Genomic DNA, 23803 nt, shown 5'->3' on the forward strand with positions numbered 1-23803 from the left:
GTGAGATGATAATGATGATGAAGAGGTAGGAAAAAAATAAGAACATGTCTACACTATTATGGAGCATTTTATTCGAGTGTATTCCATAACAAAAAAATTCTCAACTATTGTTCGATAAAAAATAAAACTTTTAACAGTATCTACAGTAATATACAATAATACTTTTTCTACAATATTCGACTAGTTATTCTACGCAGTGGTGCGACATTAGTTCAAATATCACAGACACAACTGCCCACTAACTCAATTATTCATAAAGATTCTAATAAAGAAATGTAAAGATAGATTAATATCATTTTTAGTAGAGTGATAAGAACGATAAAAATGGGTATTTTCATTTTTGTCAGTACCTGAATTCAAAATTAAACAATTCTATAAAGGCTTCTATAAGGTTATAAATCTCGCTATTACAACGCAGTCACCCCAACTATGGCAGCTGAAATATTGTCTTTCTATATTGCGCCATTTGTGCGAATAAAACAATACTAAAATACATCCATTAAACATCAAATAGTAATATCACCCAGTTAAATTACACTTAATCCGTCCATCCACATCACGTGCCAGTACCATTAAAGGTACTAGTGCTGTTCAAGCTCTCCGCTTCAACTGGTCCAAACTTTTCAATGATTTTCTCCAAACTGGTGGCAGTTCCTACCACCAGTCCAATTAAGGCGAATAAGGTGATGCCGATGTTTTTCGCATGAATTAGAGCTCTTTTGGTACCGCGATGGTCCTGGTGCCGGACACAGGAATCCATTATAGCTGGGAAGGCGATACCACTGAAAGATATGCAGAGGGCTCCTACCAGGGAGATGAAGAGGTCAATGTAGGGGACGGCTACTGCAAGCCCGACTGCAAGAAGATGTTATGTAAAACAAAAATGCAATAAAAGAATATGAAACATCCGTTTCTGGAGCTTCAGGAAAACCTTGGAAATCATAAAAGATACGAGGGCGGGTAAACTGCAGTTCCAGAAAGCGGCAGCCTGTATAGCACTTACATGTTAGCACAACAAGACATGTTCTGATCGCATATTCCCAGAAGTTAACGTAGAAACTCTTCTCGAACCTCTTTAGCAGGTTTTGCGTCCAGACAATGTCAATTGCCACATACATGGACAAGGCATGTGTGGTGAAGATGGCAACTGCTAACATTATTTTACAGACTTGAGCAGCACTGGAAAATGAAATTATGTCTCTTTAGGGTATCGATCTTATCGTTGTTGCTGACGAGTTTTTACTTACATATTTTCTGGATCGATCGAATAGGAAATTGAGCCTAAAATGTGGCTTCCATAAGCCAAGTACCCGAAGAGTCCCGTGAGCATGTACAAGGCTACCACTGTGAACATTCCTATGTTCAGCACCCCGCAGCAGGAACCAAAGTTTTCTGGGTTCCTCATCTCATTTTTTAGAGGCATTATCTAGAACAATTCCACTACCAGTTAATACATTGGTAAACAAAATAAATATGTAGTTCCTATCTTAATATTGATTCTGGCAATATAAGATTCTTCCCACCAGAGAAGCAAACCAGATCCAGACCGTCTGAATTGGTCAGAAACTGCTGCTTTGCCTCCCTGCTGGAATGCATGTGATAAAATGAAAATCTGCTGAAAACTTTTTGTTGCCCCAAAGACTTGCGATGTAGAGAAAAAATCGAATTCACAATTTTTTATAATGAAAAAGTCAATTCTGACTATTTTTGCACATAGTCTTACTTACCATGCCGATTGCTTCCAGTGCAAACAATACAGTTCCGAAGTAAAGCGGAAAATCTTTGGGGTCCCCAATAGCATTCCTCCCTTCAATCGTAACTTCCTTGTTGAATATGAAATAGAAGATTATGGCAAAAGATATGAAAGTCAGTACGTTGGCTACAGTGGTCAATGGTGCCAGAAACTTCAGGTTTTTTATGTAGTTGATGAATACCAGTGGCAGCAGTATTATCAGCATGATTACCCTTTCGTCCACTGGATGCGGCAGGTACACATCCAGGACATATTTGATGTTCTCTGCTACGAATACGGTATAGACGCAGCATATGCCAAGCTGGTAGAGGAGAAGGAATACGTTGCTTATTGTTCTGAAATAAAGAAAACAGATTTCCATGATGATATGAAGAGAATTTTTATTTAAGGATCTCAAGCCACACACAATTCACGTAGATATTATCATTTCTAGGTGTTCATTAGATGGCACACAACAGTATATATAACATGCAATACTCTATATACTTTCTCTTATGTTAATGTGTGCAGAGTGGCCTATTCTTAAGGCCAGGAAAAACATTTGCAGATATCCAATTCAATTTGCTTTGAGCTTTCGAAGACCATTTTCCGTGATGCCATAAAGTGGCCCGCAAGGCCGCCAGACTTAAGAGTTTGGGAGTTTTTTAAGGACATTTTAATAAAGTAATCTTATCCTTTTTTTTAAATTTGCTAGTAAATTGACAAACGGAGGATAGAGGACAAAGGTAAAAAACAAAAATAAAAATTTTAATATTCATAGATACTTTGTATTCTTTTAGAACATATTGGTTGATGATGTATTTTCGCAATTTTTTGGAATGTATTTGAGAAATTTATTAAAACGCAGCAATGCTAAAACGTAATTTTCATTGCAGGTGCGTTGCCCCTGTAAATAAAAAAATTACACGTTACGCGACACTACATTTCTTAACTGACTACATAAATAGCTATTACTTACCAAGTGCTTCAGAACAGCACGCTTAACTAAAAATAAATTAACACTGTAGAAAAATCTAAAATATTTGATTTTATCACATTTTTTTGGAGAAAATTTAATATAATATACATATAAGAATAGAGTGAACAATAAAAAAACCTCAAGTAGACGTTGAAATATCAAAGGGATGTCTTAGATATATTCATCTGTCACCTGTTCTTAGTCAGATGTTGGATGGTAAACAGTAAATGGCTTAATCAACGCCCTATGTTTACTGTTCATCGCCTACTGTTAGTTTTTTTTTAATAAACGCCTGTTATAACTTTATCACACATAAATCTCAAAATATTTAAATTACTATTGTACAATTTGATTTTTCATAGATTTTGTTACGAAATTATTTACTTTCCTAATAATCTTGTAAATTGTTACTGATTTTTATCAAATAATAAGCGAACCTACTTAAAAAAGTAAGTGATTAGTAATTGGATATTATACAGGATGTCCGTTCCTAGGGCTCAGCCATGGGGATCTTAGTGACCATAAAAAATATGGGGTCAGTTAAATTAGGGCAAAGTTTCGCAATTTGGAATTTAAGGATATGTCGTTTAAAACTAAAAAAATCCAATGACCTTCAGAAATATTGGAAAAAATTCTAAAATTTTGGATATCCTTAAACCGAAAAAAAAAATTAAAACGGACATCCTGTATAGGATTTGTCAGATGTTCTTATTAAAATGATAAACAGTTTTTGCTACTTCAACTATAGAATTTATATAAAATCACTTAATATAGAAAAAAATTCGCTTGAATTGACGAATGCAAAAATTATGCTTTATGATTTATGTTTTTTTTTTTGTTTGATTAAACTGATTTAAATCTCAACAATAAGCTGGTGATAAAGAATAACTGAAGTGAAATGCAGAATTCATACTAAAATAGATATACCAAAACGGAATATGAGCAGTTTTTGTATTTTTAAAGGGTTATCACATATTCACTAAATCAGCGATGAAAGATATTTTTTAGACTTTCCTCAAAAACTTCACATAGGAGAAAGATTATATTGAGCAGGTGAAACGTAAAAATAGTATGTGTCTTCCCCTACTAAAGTATCTGGTAATTAAGTGTGTGACACATTAAAATTCTTAAAAACTCTAATATCTTCGTACTTATGATAATCTTAAGATTACTGGTACCTACCTGTACTACCTTACATTTGTCTAATACGAAATTGTCAGACATTCACAATCCTAGATACAACACTTATAAGAGATTAAATAAGGTTTGAGTATGAAGATAAGAGTACCTGTACATAAACTTAATTAGCAATAAACAGGAACATTTTTTGGTACTAACAAAACCAGCATGAGTATAGAATCATTCACGTTGTAACCGTTGAGTTTACTGGTACTGTGAACTTTTCAATGATTTGCTCCATGCTGGTGGCCGTCCCAACAGCCAGTCCGAACAAAGCAAAAAGAACGATAATGAAATTTTTCAAATGAACCCAGTACTTTTCGCAACCTGCCAAGTGATGCCATCTTGTGCTTGAATCGAATATGGCTGGGAAAGCTAACCCCAAAGCTGATATACATAGAGCCCCAACTAGGGATATGAAGAGGTCGATGTAGGGTATTAACACAGCCAGTCCGACTAAAATATGTACAGGAACCATTAAAGTATTTACTATGTACCTACTAGGGTGTTCTATTTGCATTTTTTTTAACTTAAATCGAACACCCTGTATCAGGATTTTTAATGATACTCACATACAATGCACACAAGAAGGGTCCTGAACAGATATTCCCAAAAGGAGGAGTTGCGTTTATTTTCAAATTTCTCCTTTATATGCAAATGATTCCAGATAATGTCAAAACCGACATACATAAACAATGAGAAAGAGATGTAAATGGCCAGGGCAAGTAGGATTTTGCAGACTTGGGCTGGTCTGAAAAGGAAATACGTCATCGTTAAGTGTGGTTAAAGCATTGCTTCGGTTAGTTAATTTTTGCATTGGTATTAACAATTTTCCTCCCTCTACCACTCCATCACCTCTTCCATCACGACCTCAGCAAGATTTATAAAAAAAAATTCAATTCTTCTTCAAGATGTTATTTGTTATAATGTTGAAGTCTTTGGAATTCTTATTCTCGTCTCCAAAGCAACAAAAAATATTTCCAAAACAGTTAAAGCAGAGTGGAAAAAGTTGGAAAAAGGTTCAATGGATGCTGAGTTGCTATACTTACATGGATCCAGGTGAAATGGTGTAAGATATGGATCCTCCCACTTGCGATCCATATGCAAGGTAACCGAAAAGGCCTGTAGTGATATAAAGAACTACAACTAAAGTCATGCCGATATTTAATGTTCCCAATGGCTTGCTAAAGTGGGCTCTGTTTTTCATTTCTTGTTGTAGTGGTAGAACCTTAAAGTCAAGAACTTGGAGGTAATAAAAACAAATTAAATAAGTAATTTGTTTCTATTTGCAACCGCATAATACTTTAAAATTTTGGAGGTGTCGCAATATTGGAAGTTGTCCCAATTTCGTCCCGATGTTCAATTTTGCTACGCCATTGAAAAATGATAAAAACATAAAATGGAGAAAACATCAAATACAGAAAAAATTCATTAAACGAATGAAAAAAAAATTAAAGAGAATCTTATTTTTCAAATTTTAAAAACGAAAATTATGTATTAAAAAGGGTAATTCCACCATATAACTAGCGTCCTTAAGGACCAATAGATCAAAACCTAGGCAACTTTACCAAGGGATAAAAACGTTGAAATAAAGACGTGAGTTCTTGGTTGGCGTCGTGGTTCCCACGAAAGTCATCTTCCAGATATAGTTACCAGTGTATTGATCTAGTGGCCCTAAGGCCCGGTTTTTCAATGTCATGCTTTTCAAAATATTATAAAGTTTTTTGTTGAATGCATAGCCCTCATTGGTTTAAAGCTAAAATCGATTTATCGACATCCAACGCTTTTTAATATAAAGTCACAATTGAAGTCGTTATAGTCCTCAACAATATCCTGGACTTTTGCCAATCCCCTTTCACACTAATTTAAATTTATTGAGTGGGCTAAGGTAACAGATACGGCTAATATCTAGAGCTGATTTCACATAAAAACTTTCCATGAATACGTCTAAAAGTTATTTTTATATCGCCGATAGGTGAATATTGGAAATTAGACATTCTCAGTTGGGAAATCTTAGAAATTATGAAGGACCTTTCAGAATAACCGCAGAGTGACAAAAATTGCCTCACTTACCATTCCTATGGATTCCAAAGCAAACATAACAGTCCCAAAAAATAAGGGGTAGTTCTTCAGTTCCCCCATAGCCAGTTTATCCTTCAGGCTAATATCCTCTTTAAATATGTAATAGTAGATGATTCCAAAAGAAACAACGGTGATCACGTTGGCTACCGTGGTGAAAGGTGCCAGAAGCTTCAGATTTTTCACAAACGTTATCAGAATTAGAGGCAGCAATATCATCACCATCACTAGTCTTTCATGTATCTCCGTGTAGCTATTAATGACGTTCGAAATATTTTGACCAACGAACACTATGTAAACGCAACAGGATCCCAGTTGGTATATTAGTAGAAATGTGTAGCATATGCCCCTAAAAGGTCAGAAGAGTTGGTCAGTCCAGTTGCTCTAAGAGCCCATTTTTGGTATCATTTTTGTTCTATCGTTTCCTAAGCAACAGTTGCAAGAAGCCAAAGCGACTAAGTGAGGAAATGCGATTTTTTTTGTCATGTGAAGCTTATAGGTATGTAAAACTTACCGTGTGTGCGTGTAAGCAAGTGCCCCTAAATTATAAAAATTTCATCTCATTAGCTGTAATGACATGATGCTGGAATTAAGAACCTCCACCTAAAGACCCGATAAAGCACTCCATGGTTGCCCCCGCTTCTCGGTGTTTTGTCCCATTGATTTCACACAACCGATTTAGCACTGTTTAAAACCAACATGTTTTTGAATTATTTTAATGATCATACCGCTTCGTCATCGCCCATTATATTCGTCACCGTTATTTGTCGCAACGATATTGACCACCGAAGAATCTAGTTACAAAAACAACACAAGGTGAGAACATCCCTCGTGATTACAGTTCCTAAACATATAATATACAGGGCGTTATTTAGGTACGTAGCCAAATTTCGAGAGGTTATTCTTCGAGTGACTTTAAAATGAAAGCGTTATACCGGTTGTCCAGGCGAACCCTGGACATAGGAGATTAACATGGGAATTTATTTTTTTGCGCCCGCAGGGATTGAAAAACTTTTACATGAAGGTCATAGTACTCAAGACCAGCGATTATTCCGCAATTTTTTCAATCTTTTAATTAGAGCCGTTTGTGCGCGAAACACATACAAATTTAAAAAATTTGAATGTCCCGCGTAACCGTGAGCGAGATAAAAGATATAAATTATAATGATTAAAAAAAAAAGTTTGACACCCTGTATCTTAAAAACGAAGCATTACGGGACCTCTGTATAAGCTTTTCGCCTTAGAATCCAAGGACCACCTCTTGAAATTTGGCCACGTACTTAAATAACACCCTGTATAGGGTGTTCTATCGAAGACAGTCGAGTGTTTGGGAGCAGAAACTCGAGAGAAGCAGTGGGCTACTTCACTTGAGGCTCTTAAGTCGGACACGACAAGGAACAGATAGCGATATATTTATGCTGAGATAAATCCCCCTGCATTACGCTGTCTGAAAGTGCAAAAATATACAGGGTGGTCGATTAAACAACAGACAAAATCAGCAGTCACGATTGGAAAGCTGCCTGAACATCTTCCGCCGTAGTACGCTCCCAGACATTAAGCACATTAACGCAGCTTTCGCCGCATCCCAAGCCCCAATTTCTGGATCACGACAAGCACAGAAAAGCAATCACGACATAACTTATATTTAGGCGATCCAAAATTGCTAAATTAACCTATTAACAGCTCGTTTACAAATTCGAAAAAATCCGAATTTATAGTTCGAATCGACACCGGATGGACGGCCCAATTTTTAGTTTTCAACACTAAAGTAATTAAAACTAAACAAAAATGTATTTAGGATAAGAGTGGGCGTTAAAGGGATAAATCATCCTCGTCCCTTTATTTGAAAAAGTGCGTGTTGATTCGGATTATCCACAGTTCTGTCACCTACAGTGCTTAAGTGCTTCACCACACACCGAAATTACGCCAAAGGAAGAACTTACCCAGAGTATGGTGCTAGCTTGGCTAGGAAAGCGGGTCCTTCGGACAAGGCAGCTTCCGCCGTGCCAGGATACGTCAGACTGGGTACTTTTTTCCGTTTGCACAACTCGTACTCTGTCCGCACGAGCATATGCATACAGTATGTGCAAAGAAGTCCTATGACGGTCGTTCCTATGATCCCCAAAACGTACCCGGAATGGTAGAAGGCGAGCGGCATGGCCAAGATTCCAGTGCCGAAGCTGCTTTTCAGCAAGTGGATGAGGGTTTCAAAGTTTCTGGAAGTTGAACAATTTCCTCAAAGCCAATAAGAAAAAACGTGATGCAGGTGGTTAAGTATAGTTTGTTTTTTCTGGCATGGCGATGTGCCGTTTTACGTCATGTTTTCGTAAAAAAGGGGCTTATTATTTGCCATTTATTTATACATTTTCGACACACCCATATTTTTGTATCGAGAGCCAAATTCTCAGACAGGCACGCAAAAAACTTATTAGTTCCGTCAATTAAAATGCATGTGATCGTACAGAAAACTTGGAGCACGACGCGGTATTTTTCCGTTTCGTCTGAATGGCTGTTTAATTCAGTTTTTGCTTGTTTTGAGAAAGGATCTTTAACATAAATAGACCACCCTTTGTTAGTAAATATCACATTTTACCTCTAATACCTATTAGGGCAATCCAAACATCTTCCAAAATCAAAGGATATATTTTACCATTTATACAAGATATCCCAGAATATGCGGGCAATCTCTCGGATTCAAATAGTAGACGTAAAAGTAAGTATACTAGTTCGTGTAAATTTTTTTCCAAAAGCCGATGTTGGAAAAGTTACAGGGTGTCAAACTTCCATTTCTAAATTCGTTTTTTTTAAATATGTTGAAAAGTAATTGATGGATTTTGTTGAAATTCGGTACAAACGTGTTTTTTTTAAATGAAAAATCATAATATGCCATCGTTTTTGCGATATCATATAGAGGACACTGTCTACAGTGCACTTTGACCATTCAAACTCATTTATTTTTTTTTACTCGTGGATATTTTGACATTTTGAATAGTAAATGTCAATCTCTATTCAATTTTGTGTTAAAAATGTATTCTTGTTTGAAGTCGCTAGAGTTAACGGTTTTCGAGAAAAAAATTAATTCATAAAGTAATACAGGTTTAAAGCAGTATCAAAGATATTAAACTTTACCGAAAAACTTTGTATGTCGGTTCGAATTGCGCTCCCTTCAGCCAGACATTTTTTCATTTGGTTCAACAATCCACGATTGCTCGAGCAAGGAAATGTCTTCGGCTTCGGCTGTACGCCTATACCGAATTTCAACAAAATCCATCAATTACTTTTCGACATATTTAAAAAAAACGAATTTAGAAATGAAAGTTTGACACCCCGTAACTTTTCCAACATTGACTTTTCGAAAAAAGTTTACGCGAACTAGTATACTTATTTTTACGTCTACTATTTGGATTCAAGAGATTGCCCACATATTCTGGGACATCCTGTATATATACAGGGTGTAACATGTCATAATGGAGTAATTTCAGAGGGCGATAGTACTCTGCAAAATAATAGAAAAATGCTAATAGACCCATGGTCAAAACCGCACCATTTTCGATATACAGAGTAGCGCATTTTCAAGCCTTTAAAATTTTGTTTTCGTTTAATTTCGAAAATTTATACTTAAATTTATCCCAATTTTTTTTTCTTCCGACCCCACTTCGCTCATAACCGATTGGCGCAACATTGTCTTAAACTGAAATAGTTCGCGTAAATATCTCTTTGGGTTTCCTTTGAAATTCACAGAGCTATTTTAAAGTCTGAGTGTTGGACCTATAAAGTTGCGTCATAGCTTTACCGTTCTCACTGACATATTTTTATTTACTGAACGAAACTCTCTCTTTCCTTTTCGCCTAAAAATATATCAAGCTATCCGTGCTGTTGTTGAGCAGTTCATTTACTTGGGAGGCAAATCTCTTACGTTACTGGCACGAAAATACCAATTTTCGCCCAACGCGGTACAAGCGCAATACCTCACTAGTGTGACAATAACTCTTCACTGCATTTGGCATGGGGCCACGAGGCGAGGCATTGACTGATCGATCCAGCACCACAGATGGATTCAGACAACACAACTTTTGTTTAATAATTCAATATAGCAATTATTTAAATATTTGCATCATGTCATGGTACAAATGAATCTATTGAAAAATTGCTTCTCAATTATCGAAGCAATAAATCTCAATATCGTTTGGAAAGTGAATCCCCTGAATACGCAATCAACGTAATTGTAGACAAATTGATACATTAACTAGTATAATAGCCTAAAGGCGTAAAACCGAAAAAGCTTCGTATCAATCCAGTTTGAACAGGATTGTAGCGTTGGTCAATTGAATTTCACGGACATCGGCATGTCTAGCCTGCAATATTTATGGGCCTTGGCCAATTAACCAACTTTTCGTACGTAGCTTGATGTGGGTTAAATATAATATCGAAATTACCTATCGAGTGCCCGGAGCTCTTTAATTAAGGTTCTGCTCTTTAGATTGTATTTATTACCATAAATTATACTCGTCTTTACTTACGTTGTGGGATGTTCGATATCACTATGATCATAGGGATCGTAAGCGCCAGCTTCCTTTCTCTTGAGTTCACTGAGTTCGATGGCGTAGGTGTGCGCATTAGCTTTGGGCGTCAGTTGCTCACGTGAGTTTATCGCTGCCGAAAAACTAAAAAAAAAAAGATAATTAACTCGACTTTCAGAGAAAAACCAACAAATACAACAAAAATAAAAACAATACAAAAAGAAGGTATGAGAAGAAGTAAGAAAACAAGAAGTTGAGGGGGATTTCTATGGAAAAATTGGACACTGTCTACATAATAAAACCACATAAACCCGATTCATTATTAATAGATTAACCAGCGTTCCATGAAACCACTGCTGGTTAGATATGTGGTCGCCCCTCAAGGGCAATTTTGCGCTTCATAGCGTAACGATCTGGTTGGATGGAAACTTGTCACTATCACCATTGTTAAATTCAAGAACTTAAAGGCGAAAAAGATAACGCGCGAGAAAAAATAACAGATCCTCAATCTTAAAGTTGTGGAACAAGTATTGACCCTTGATCTATCTGGATTACGTCCCAGCCATCCAACCTTGTCCTGATAACACTGATATGAAAGCAGCGATGAACAAATATCTAAGAAGTGCAATCGTTTGATAAAACTGATTTCCCATATGGTAGGTACGAATTGTGATAATCGCTGTGGCACGTGAATGGGATGAGATGAAGCGAACGGATAAACCCAAATAATGATATCTAAAAATTTTGAGGAATTTGGTTTCTTGTGAGAGCGTAAGGGTCGTGAGAATCTCTAAGAGGATTAACGATAAATTGATTTTAAAATGAAAATCCAAACGAATGGTGGGCACTTTACGAGTATTTGAAAAGGGTGCATTGTTAAGAAAGCCTGTTTCCTCTGAGACTGCGAGAATATCTTCTGATTTATAATAATGGGTTTCTGGACACCGACAGAGAGATGGAACACCATAGGCAATTTTAGCTCGTGAATATCTCGCGTCAACGGACAAACTGCACAGATGATGTTCGTTATTGTTACGCATTACACACGACAACAATAACAACCGACCCCAACAATAACAATTTTTTTATTTTCGACGTGGGAAACAATGTGGCGTTTTCTGTCGCTGAGTCCCTCAATCTTCTGTTAAAACTTCAGCTAAAAATACCACACTTAGCCGTTTTGAAAATAAAATCATTAGAAATGATTAGCGCTTTTACATTTCTGTTTATTATTTTAATTCACTTAAAAAATACTCTGGCCAAACGGATGTTGAGGAGAGCAGTAACACCGCTACATTAACTTCTACTCAGTGTTAGAAGTTAATTTTTATTTTAATTAGGTACTGAGTTGTTCGTTCGTAAACAGTGGAAGAATTTAGGAACATTAAATTCCATTGTTAGAAAACAGGTTCGGAAAAATAAACCGGTGACAGGTGTTGCATAATGCAACAATTATTAAAACCAACGAGGACAGCCACTGTCGCAAGTGCAGATGCCTGAATACCTGCAAGAATAAACATCGAATGCTGCTACTGTTAAACTCTAAAGTGCGCAATGAGGCTGATGCGTAACATTCATCAATTTTTGGCCGACTGAATCGACAGATCACAGATCAATTGCTAGTGATCGTTGGCGCGGTGGTTGTTACCCAAAGGTCAACAGTAACCTGAACTAAATGAAAAATTTATTGAAAGGTGTTTGCGAAGCACTTATGTACGTATTTAAGTACGGAAAGGAGATTCAATGACAAGGCCTGATAATGAAAAATGTCGCGAGGGCATTCATGCCTCGGTCGGATCATGGATAGATCAGACCGAATTTGATTTTTTGCCATGAAAAATTAGGCAAATGATTAACGATTATTATACGTATGTGATTGTAAGTGGCAAGCAATAATGAAATGTGTGAATTATCAGTTAGTAGGAAAATGAACATGGAAATTTACCTGATGTGCCACGAGTAAACAAAATAGATAAGGCGCACTTTTCGTGTCACCTCAAGTCGTTCCTAATTCCTAGTCACTGACCACATGTGAAAATCAGTAGTTAAGTGCTAATGAGGGAATAAATTCCATAAACAGACTTAAAAATGTGGTACAATTCGTGTTCCGCGAGGAGGACCGAAAAGTACTTTTTACACCACCGAAAGAACATTGGGAAAAATCTGAAGCTGATGTCGCAGGAGTTACGACGATATAATCGACGAAGGATGCTCATACAAGTAAGGTCTCTATTGCTTGAATTAAATTCCTAATCGGTGAAAGTAAGAACTAGAAACTGCAGAAAAAATGGAGAAGGAAAATAATAAAGAAAAAAAAAATTTTAGAATCCGAAGCTTCAATTCAAAAAAATCTGAAAGGGAACGCAAACTTTGAGTGACAATACTGCAACGAATGAATTTCGATTTTTATTTTGTGCACGAATTTAGTTTCGAGACCTCTGCAGTATTCAGTTTTGTTGCATTCACATCCCTCGCGGCAGTGTCGCTATCGGGATTTTTTTAATTCAGCGCACTGTAGCTGCGAACTTTTGCCACCAAACTTATCTGCATCAATTTCGCTTATTACTTAACGAGAAACCTGACGAATCAAAATCTAATTATGGTCTTTTATGGTAGACGTACCGTGAAATTGGCACTTCTTTGATAAATGTGGAACACCAACACTCATATGGGACGCAATTATGCAATTAAACTTAAGTACCATGTTCTGCTCTCTTTCAGTTTGCATTTTATTTAATCAAGGACGTTTTGCTGCATGAAACCAATAGCAGCAATGCTAAAACAACCATTTCCCATCCATGGTATTGTGGTTTTTTTTTGTATAGAAATATATGAAAAATAAAGTTTTAGAAATTTTAATCGGGCGCACTGACGTAATACTGGTTGGATCATGTTACGTTCTAATAAAAACCAACAAAGCGTGACTTTACTACCAGACTGGCATTAAATAAATACTTTTGTTAACATAAATTAGGAATGGAACCGCAGAATGATTGTGGTTTGATTGATTTCATGGCAAGCGCGCAGATTGACTTAACGAGTGAATATCTAAGCTCTACCCCTCTAACACTTAAGCACTTTAGAATTGCCTTAAGTGGTAGGAACAAATGTGAATATTTATTGTATTTGTATTTTTAAATAATTTATTAATTTTTCTATTTTTTAATTAAAATTGAAATAAGTTAAAAACAATTAAAAATACTTAAGCAATCATTTACTCTAATTTTGGTATACGGACAACTGGCGATGAACCCAAAATCGTCGTAATTTCATTTTTATTTTTAGGTGTGTAAACTACACTAAAGAAACCATAAGCAGAGTACATAGCTTAGAGTTCATTGTCAATGCCGTGACCTTTTCTTGGACAGGTTTTGATGAGAAATACTTATGATAAAGCCAATATCGCATAGAACGTAATACATATATGCAAAGTTCGCCCTTTAAACTTAAAATAGAACCAATCACAACCGGCCTTCGGTCTAAAAAATGCATTGGCCATGGTATTTTCCCTTTCATATTAATGTGATCTACGTCGCCATGCAATTTTGTTCATTAGAATGGAATACGAATGGAAAATAGCAATTTAATACACGATCAGGTTAGGTCAGGTTAGGAACTATCGTGGAAATGAAAAAATTGATAATTCACGCTAAATGATATTCATGAATACGGAAATTTTGGGAGGGGGTCTCCAGGAACATCTTAAGTTCCCTGGACGTTAACTAAGATTCTCTTTGATTTTCTACTAAAGTGAGAGAAGTATTTTATATTGCATCGAGTGGAAAACTTCAAGGATGTTGAGGCCGATTGAGGCGGACATTCAAGTATATTTAATCAACCAACCTCAGAATAAACTAGTTCTTGTATAAATCACTTCGCAGACATGCGGTGCATGCAATGAAGCATGAAATCCATCAATTGCGTTGATTTCAATGCGATAAAAGTTGAGGTTTTACAGACAAACCGGATTTATTTCTTGGAATAGTGACTCCGTGGTCGGAATTATCCCTAAAACACTCAAAGGGCAAAAACTCGGTAAATAGCTAAATTTCCTCACAAAATTGAGCGAATAGGCTCAATCCCAAGGGCACAATTCTGTAAAGCTTCCAGTTTCTCAGAGAATTACGTCAATATGAGCTATCAGTACAGGTCCGGCATATGGAAAGTTACAAACACACGTCATTTTGACGTCATTTCCCGGGAGCGTTCTACTCTCCGGAATTGAGAATCTGGACCAAGGTAATGCTTTCAAGTACAATTAAGTACGATATTGACAGTCAAGCAGTCAAGTCAAACACTGTAGAAATTGTTTTTTATTGTTTGACCGTGACTTGACCGTGTGCGGAAATGCAATGCAATATTTGTTTTGACCGTTTACACACCCTGATCTGACCGATAATATGAATCCCCCTTTTCTCATTAACTTGTCGAATCAGCGACAAAATCTCGAGAGGTCTTAAGTTATTACTTTGTTTACATCAAATTTGCCTCGTCAGGCTACTACCAAAAATGCTTGTTGTTAACTGGTTCTACACTGTACCTATATAGAGTGATACGTTGATTGACACTTGACGAGACTAAAACTATTGAAAAAGTGGCGAAATTGGTACTTCAAAACGAAACGGTCTGAGAATTTCGATAATATCTTTATCCATGTAATGTCCCAGTTTTGACTCCCTTCTTATTTGTTTCTGTCCTATCTTTTTTTAACCTTTTTCTATGGCAACTCTCACGGTTTTGAGAGATAAATCAAAATGGAACATAATACAAAACATCAAAAGAGCGCTGATTGCCTACGCGCTCGGTTTAAAAATGGGCAATTTTTTATACACTCACCCTATATGGGGATTGAACTTGCATTTCAAATCTCGAGGAAGTCGTAGCAAAATCAAAGCCTTTTGAGTTTTTTCGAAACCTTTTAGAAAAGAAGAAAAAACTTTTTACAATTTTTTTCCTAATTTTTTGAATTTTCGAAAATTTCCAAAATCTTTTTCGAAAACCTGCGGACACCTGAATTCTTGAAATTTTCCCAATCCAAAACAATTTCCTCTGTACTACAAAGAAAACGTACTAAGCAAGAAAGAGTGAAGTGGTTCTTGAAAATCTGGCTTACAGATCACTCAAATCGCCGCTAATAATTTGAAATTATGTACAGCTCCTCACATGAATATAAGGAAATTATTTCCGATCTTCCGTTTTAGAAATCTGATAAATCAAATCTGAATTAATCAAGGTATTGTCCCACTTATAAAATAATTAAATGTTCTTAATAATGGTTTAAGAAAGGTAGCTACCAAAAATTCCACCCACTTAACAATGACCCACACACTCAACAATAACACCAAAATAGTGCAGGAAGATCGGAGACGATTCGGTAAAATGAAGAAATTCCCTACCTGTTGTAGCTGTCATTTCTGTCTTCGGCTTTAAGCCTCTTGATTTTATCACTCATTTTAGAAAATAATTAAAATTACACCCTTTAAAGAATTTTCGCGTGAATCTAACAATCACAATACGTCGATATCACATCGAACACTCGAGTCGCTCTTTCCTATTTTTACGTGCAACCTTACGCAAACGCTTGCCAAAGCTGACTGACGAACTCGTACAAGTACACTTCTATTTCTAACAACACTTTACGAAAAAATAAACTGTCAGGATATTATTATCGAATGGGAATACAGGACGAGTCCACTACTGACTTGTGATGATGAATACGTGGACTTTTCTCTTTATCTTAAATTAGCGAAGGTGACGACAACTCCACTTGTCCGCGAAAGACTACAGTTGTAATATTACTTAGCAGGAGGTGGCACTGATGCGAGGATTTAGTTCGAGAATTGTGTTTGAAAGCAGGCTTTATTATCTATAGTCTCAACTAACGATAAAATTTACCATTGTTATGCTACATTAACCATAAATATCGCTCTAATGTGGAATGTAGGACAAAGTGAGGTAAATGCAGCAAAATATCATTCACCTAAGACATCTGCGGAATTCAAGGATAACCACCTTGACAATCCCCTCAAGTTACCAGAAAGCCAAAATCTTCGATCATTCCTTGTTACTCCACATGTGCCCGGACTATTATTTTTCACTGATAGTGTTGCAGCACTACCGGTGTTTCCACATGATTTTTAGAATTTATGCGACTTTTCAATCAATTAATACATTGTTTTTGCGGCTCCTTGAATTATTACCTTTTTAAACGAACATAAAGATGTGTTTATTTGCCTCTAGAATAATAGCATTCGATTTAATCTTTTGAAGTGGATAGTGTTTCGAATGCGAATTAGGCTTATTGTTAGTGGGGAAGCATTGTGATGTCGAGGGTCAGGTAATTCTGAGGAAGGGCTCTATTGTCAATTAATTACTATATTTAATTAGGGAGAATCGTTCGATGACGCAGAAGGAATAGGAGTAATCTGAAGCAATTAGGCGGGTTACGAAAACAAAAAAAAATAGGATGTGGTAAGAGCGCAGTGAGTCAAATAACAAGAGCTAAAAATCTGTAGATTATCTACAGAACAAAGCGAGAGCCTAGAGAGAATAGAATTCTTTTTACGTTCTTCTTTCCTACAGACAAGAACGCAAATAAATCCTAAAAAGGAAGGAGAAAAGTTCATTGATATCTACCGACTAATGACTAAAGGCGGTGCCGACCTCGTGAGTGGCGACAGCGCAAAGCGGTGAATTTCAGGCAGTTTTTCTTGGGAATAAGGGGGCGGTGGCTAAAAATTTCGCCCAGGGTGCGAAACGCGCTGAGGCCAGCTCTGGCTAAAGGCCTAAATCAAGTCACGAATTATTACTATACTAAACCAACATAATCCAAGCCCACTTGCGGAAATCTACCATAAATAAATCACTCCTAAACGCGGTATTAAAAGGTTTTTATACTAAATGCTGTAAAACTGTAGCTATAAGCCCTGAGTGAGATTTACGACCAAACTGAACAATTTATTATTAGCTTGTTAGCCACACAGTGTCGTCAAAAAATTATTAAACCAAATTATGAGGAGTTATTCCTTTAGCAAAGCATCGGAAATGGCCATATTAGTGGTTATAGGAGACTGTTTTTCATTAGGAAAAGTACATTCTAAGACTTTATTTGCCTTACTTTTGAATTTCATTAGCTCTCTTTCTCTATGTCCATGACCTAGCGACTGCATTTAAACCAGTCTTGAATTTCTCGATTTTGATTAAATCAGAGATGGCACAAAATGATACAGAGAGTGATCCAAAATGGTTACGCCAAACTTAAGGAGAAACATTGCGGTGAACAATTTTTACATAGAAGCCTCTAATCAAAAGTGAGCCGTTTTGGCTCCACAGCCATTTTTCTCCAAAAATGTAGTGTTTTCTCGTTGCCACTAAAGGGCGCCGATATTTAAACAATTTTCATTGGAAGCATTTTGGGTAATAACGATGGAACGGTCCAACCTGCAACTTTATCGGATATTGCCCCTCTTTGCGAGCATTTAACGTCCTTTACACCCCTTTCCTTCTTTGTTTACGATACATGCAGATCTTGAAAGGTTGGCAAGACTCCAGAAAGCATATTCTGCACCTCAGAAAACTTACATTCGATAGAAATTAGACTTAGTGCAGTTTACCCCTGAGGTACAGAATGTAGAATGTTTCATAGAGAACAAGAAATCTGATGCCGCAGAAGATGCTCTGAAGATAAACAACCTTAATTCATATTAAGCCGCTCAAACCCAGGCTTTCGCCAATGCTTACTTATTAATCTAGCAAGGGAAATCATGAATTGTTTTGTTATTAGATAATGATTGCAATTACGTTTAGCAGTGCATTTTTTATGAGAGAGAAGCGCTCGCTCTTGAACTACTTATCAAATATATCCAGTCAAGATAATTGAAAATAATGGACATAAAAGATTATTTTGGAACGCTCATAAGGAAAGAGAATTTTGATTGCAAAATAGCTGATGCATAATCAGCATCTTAGAAAGATGAGTAGCACTAGCAGTACCGCATTCGTAGAACTTTCGAAATTGAAGTGTTTGTTACGCAACATTTAAGGCAAAGTTGAGGTTGGTAAAAGTGAAGTCCAATGACTTTATTTGAGCAGTCAAGGGCCACTCAAACGATTTTCCCATTGCCATAATTTTTGCTTAGTATTGACATCTTTTCGTTATATGGTACTTGGAAGAAATCAGCACAATGAACAAGACAATAGAATATTGCAAAGTACAGGAGCACAATACGTTAATATTTGATTAACAGTTTCAATGTTGTTTGCATACAGATTGTCAGCAGTAAATTTGTTTACCTGCTTTTGTTTTCTCTTTCTCTTCTTCTCCCTCTCTCTCCCTCTCCCCCCTCTCCCTATCTCCCTCTCTCCTTCTCTCTCCCTCCCTCTTTCTCCCTCTCCCTCCCACTTTTCTATTTTTTCTCTCTCTTTTTTTTCTTTTCTTTTGTCTCCATTTTTCACTTTTTTTCTGTTTTTTTTTATAGTCCATTTGGAAATGTTTGGCAGCACAACTAAGGGTCGAATGCCATAAAACCCCAATAAACCAGTGACGTTTCGCCTTTTTAAAATGAATTTGAACATTACGAGAAATTAAAAAATATATATATTTAATTTCAAGCTGTACCCTTCTTAAACTCTGCCACTGGTACTACATTTCATCCGCACTACTATTGTTTAAATTTTATGACCCATTGTGTTTCTTAAGGGTCTGGGGTAAGCACGATCTTAAATTGCGAAATTTGCCTGTTTACTATGAAAACCGTCTATTGTCTTTTCAAATTTTGGCAACTCACCCTGTTAGTAAAAATTTGTGTTTATTGGTGTTCTGTGCTGCCAAACATTTTCAAATAGACTATAAATTTTCAAAACCGCTCCCCCATTTTTTGTCCGAAAAAAAACATTTTCAAAACAGAAAACTTTTAGGGAAGAAAGAAAAGAAGAAATCTGATAAATCAAAACGAGGTTGATTCAACTTTACAACACCCAATAAGCCGAAGGCAAAACTTGAGAATTCGTCAGAAACCCATGATCTGAAAGTGGAAAAACAATGCGCTCACGCAACATCACTTTACTCCTGCGGTTGATCAAGATGACCTTGATCCCGTACTAATCCTCTTTGGTCCCACGAGAGAATTCGTGTCAAATGAATGTTATCGAATTTGAAAACAACAATTCATAAACTCCAAGAAAACAATACATGAAATAACCTGTTTGCAAAGGCATTGCGGTGGTTTTATCATTTTTTTTTTTTAATACTGAATATTCATTTCTTTCATTGATGCAGGTTTTTTCTAGAACGATAATAAGACTACTGTTGAGGTTCCTTCGATAAACGAAAACCACGAAAACAACAATTTGGTTTACGAAAGTGGACTGTATTAAATTTCACTTATATAAATAATGGTAAAGTATTGGTCTAAGTATGAAGTGGGAGTTTGCTTAGTTGGGAAGATTACGAGTTACGTTTACGATCACATGTCTAGAGCGAGCACTGGTCAAAGAGAGCAAAATTACTGCGATCATCCCTTAAGTACTAAACCCGAGGAACTCCACCCAGGGGCGCACCAATACCAGACGCCATTGCGGGCAATGGTCGCGCCTAAGGTCATAAAATCGCCGCCATCTGGCAAATACCTATACAAGTCGCTTTCATTGAAGTATTGCGATCCGCCGAATTGCGTATCGCGGCAAAGGTCCAATTTAGAAAGCTTCCTTTGACTAGTAGCGTATTTCCCAGCCATAAAGAGCCCTTCGATATGGCCTGATGGGTACGATGGTCTGGCGCCCAGATGGAATCCTTCAAATACGTATCGATGCCCATGGGCGTAACTTAAGGGATGAAAGTACAAAACAAATTAACTAAGCAAACTACGCCAAGAAGCAATAACCTAAAGTCCTTAACAACTACCGATGCTACGTAGCCCCATAAAATTTTCATAAACAAAGCAACAATGTAACGATTTAACGCTTCTTTGAAAATCGGTGATTTCATTACGGAGGAAGATTTTTTCCATAAGCAGATGCGCATCTACGTTAAGCAAACATAAACAAATTTTACATAATTTTTAGTAAATTTTCCATTTTAGTGTGCGACTTTACCTAAAACCGCGTAAACACCTTGGAAGATGGCTCATTTGTAGGATGTATAATCAATAAACGACTGCTCAACATAACACATTATATTTAATGTTTATTACTGTTGATGATGAAGTTATGAAACGATGAAAACGAGACAAACGATATGGGAAATTTCTCGATTAATCGTCAAAAAATGTAGTGCACTCTCGTCTTGTTTTCGGCCCTTAAGGCTGTATTATTAAGATCTTGCCGGCTTTATCTGTGAACTAATTTCCACAGAAACGTTGGAAGATTCCTCATCATCGTTTCCATGAAAACCAGAGTGATGCTAACTTCGACCATCCAACAATGCATATCTATTCAGTTGTGTTGATTCATTCAATTTTTTAGATAAATAAAATAAAGTGGTTTGGAGCTTAAAAATGCGATTTTGACTACATTGCGGTTAAGAATTTTTATCGTTAATTCTCCTGGCCCTTCAAATGCAATCGCACACAGAAACCAACGCCACTGCCTAGCAAACACTTGAACCCTGAACGGAATGACATCAAAACACTTCTAGAGTCGATCTTTCCATAATTGTAGTTGATTACCGTTGATCGATATAACCAAACCGCCTGCTTGCAGTCCCGATCGGTGTGTATGGACGTAAAAAGTTTAAGCAAAAAATTCTTCATTGATATCGGCCATTTCTGGTTAATTTCTAGAGCTCGACCATGGGGTCCTTCGTTACCATAAATTCCGTGCCTTGGCCCCAATTGATCCGATTTTGTATCTTTTATGGTTGCTCCGATCCCCAGTGGTTGGGCTTCAGAAACGAGCGTCCTGTACAGTATCTGGATTTTTAAAAAATCTTTTCGCCACATAACAATGAAACTCACAGACAATTTTTGGTAATAATTACTTATACAGGGTGTCCCTGAAATGACTGTATAACGTTTGACCAAAAATTCCTTAAGCGAAAATAAGGCGATCTAGGCAAGCTTACCTACTACATCCAATGTCGCTTCATTTTGCTAGTGCCGGGCACCAAAATTCTCAAATTAATATCGTTTTTTCGAAATACCTAACCGAACCTAAACGCTTTTATCGATTTTCACTAATTTCGGCCTAAGAGTTACTACATAAATTAGCGTGTGGTTCTTAAATATAAATTTGTATTTCTGTTACCGCCTGTACGAACGACTTAATTTTTTTTGTGCCACTAGCTGACATTATTTTGAAACTTTTTTGTTTCTTGTAAATCTTTCGCCAAACGTACAGTTTCTCTATAAAAAAATTATTAACGATACCTTGCAATTGGAGTAAAAAAAAAATCGAAGGGTGTTAAATCCCATGATCGCGGTGGCCACTCTGTTTCTCCTCTGCGATCAATCCATCTTCCCGGATAATTGGTCTTCCTTGTAAGGCGTAATGCGATGGAGCACTATCCAAACAAAAAGGTAAACAAATTTTATCTAATTGCATATATAGAGTTGGGGCACCTACCACCCTTACGGATACACGTAAGAACTTTCAACTCCTATTAAACTGTTTCCCCTTCCATTCTACCGAAACGATTTATCAATGTTTAAAAAAAAATTCGATCTTCTGAGTTATGAGAAATCCAAAGTTTTGAAATTGACACCCAATTTTGTCTAGAAAGCCTTATTTTGGGTTAAGGAATTTTTGGTAAACCGTTGTACAGTCATTTCAAGGACGCCCTGTATTTCCAGTGAAATTTTCATAAGACACTAGCAATGCATCGTTTCTTAAGATGAATGAACAAACTGATAAGTGGAGTTTCTCAGAATCCCCAAAACAGATTTCACGTTCATTTCTTCATTAAAGGAGACACAGTTCCGTGATAATCCCTTTTCAATTTCAAATGGGGTTCCCATGGGGTTCTAAATTGCGCACTCTAATCTGCTGAGACACTGAGATTACTACGTCGCAAAATAACAAACAGATTGTCGATTGGGCCTAATTGGAAATTAACGTCATGGAGGCGTGTATGTGACGTGAATGGCAATTTACTGGCCGTAGGATGATTCATGTGTTTATCAAATCCATCATCACTAAATCGATTTTGAATTTTATATTTCGTCTGTCTGTAATCATCTAAATCATTTTCCTGTTAATTCGTTAAGAAAGTTTATTACAACCACACTGAGCTACGACGAAATTTACATGGAAGATTTGTCGTCTCAATCACCGAGAAGTAAAAAGAATTATCACAAAAATAGTCGATACGGCACAATTTTCAGTCATTTTTGAAGGTGTTTCGGATTAGCTTTCGCCGATTTTCGTCAACAAAAAATGTTCTGAGAATCCGTTTTTTTTACGATTATCAACTATTTTTTATCTTAAAAAAAATCTTTATCATAGAGCGTAAAGAAAAATATCAAGCAAAATTGCTGAGTTTTGACGCACTGCATTTGCTAGATACGGTTATTTCACGACTAGAACTGTAAGGAGAAGAGTGCAAGAAAAATTTATAAAAAAAGCACAAAAAAAACTTCAAAAAGTTTTAAAAAATTTAAAAACGTTCAAAAATATGGAAAACAAATTTAAAAATTTCAAAAAAGTGCAGGAAAAAATTGTAAGAAAAGCCTTGATGTATATATATCACAGTACATATTTGGCAGATTTTTTATTTCTGGATAGTTAAAGAAATTACAGGTTTTTTTTTCAAAAAGTGGTAGTTTTATTATTTAATCATCCTGTATCTAGGAAATACCTTAACCTATTTAAACTAAATAAATTGTGCCTAAAAGGCGTTTTTTGTAGAATGAGCGACGTAAACTTGGCCAAATAAAAAAAAAAACAAGTGAAAAAGAAAATAATGCAATGGCAACTGTTGCATTTAAGCGCAAGTTATCTCAAAGGTACATTGTACAATACTCACTTTTTCGTCGTTGATGCCATTGTCACCGACGATTCACTTCGCGGTACCGCCTCGTACTTCCACTCGTTTTTGTTGTAATTTCGCGAACTCATTTTGCACCGAGAAAAAAACTATAAGTTGATGTCTTTCCTAACTTAGCAGTGGCACAAATGATAAGCAACTGATTTTTTTGTTGTTTCAATCGTTTTTAACGTAAGCAAAGTGTGGTAAATTAGTACAAAGATAACAGTCATTGGCAAATTGCGAAAGGTGCTAAAATATTTATTATTAGAAGCCCACACTCATGAGTAAGGTAAATTTCTTGGTAGGAACAATTTAAATTGGTTTGGTGTACTCGTTACACAGTGGAAGTTTCC

The 23803-nt window shown here is 36.4% G+C and overlaps 1 protein-coding gene across 4 annotated transcripts; it reads right to left on the bottom strand.

Moving 5' to 3' along the window:
* Positions 1-49: 49 nt before the first annotated feature.
* Positions 50-23569, bottom strand: LOC136415600 (proton-coupled amino acid transporter-like protein CG1139). 4 transcript variants are annotated; one of them, XM_066400248.1, is made up of 7 exons: positions 23448-23569; positions 10490-10633; positions 7913-8185; positions 1728-2088; positions 1248-1426; positions 1004-1179; positions 50-855 (listed from the first exon to the last, which is right to left on the bottom strand). In XM_066400248.1, exons 1-7 carry the CDS (start codon positions 23537-23539, stop codon positions 557-559), a joined length of 1524 nt encoding a protein of 507 aa, XP_066256345.1. In that variant the 5' UTR covers positions 23540-23569; the 3' UTR covers positions 50-556. The 4 variants fall into 4 exon arrangements, with proteins under 4 accessions (XP_066256345.1, XP_066256347.1, XP_066256348.1 ...); XM_066400250.1 differs by lacking the exon at positions 23448-23569 and adding an exon at positions 15886-16285; XM_066400251.1 differs by lacking the exons at positions 50-855; positions 1004-1179; positions 1248-1426 and adding exons at positions 4463-4641; positions 4940-5118; positions 5964-6318 and having other exon boundaries at positions 1956-2088.
* Between the last annotated feature and the right edge of the window lie 234 nt (positions 23570-23803).

The sequence above is a fragment of the Euwallacea similis genome, chromosome 20, assembly GCF_039881205.1.
Source record: "Euwallacea similis isolate ESF13 chromosome 20, ESF131.1, whole genome shotgun sequence".
In the NCBI taxonomy this organism is placed as follows: domain Eukaryota; kingdom Metazoa; phylum Arthropoda; class Insecta; order Coleoptera; family Curculionidae; genus Euwallacea; species Euwallacea similis.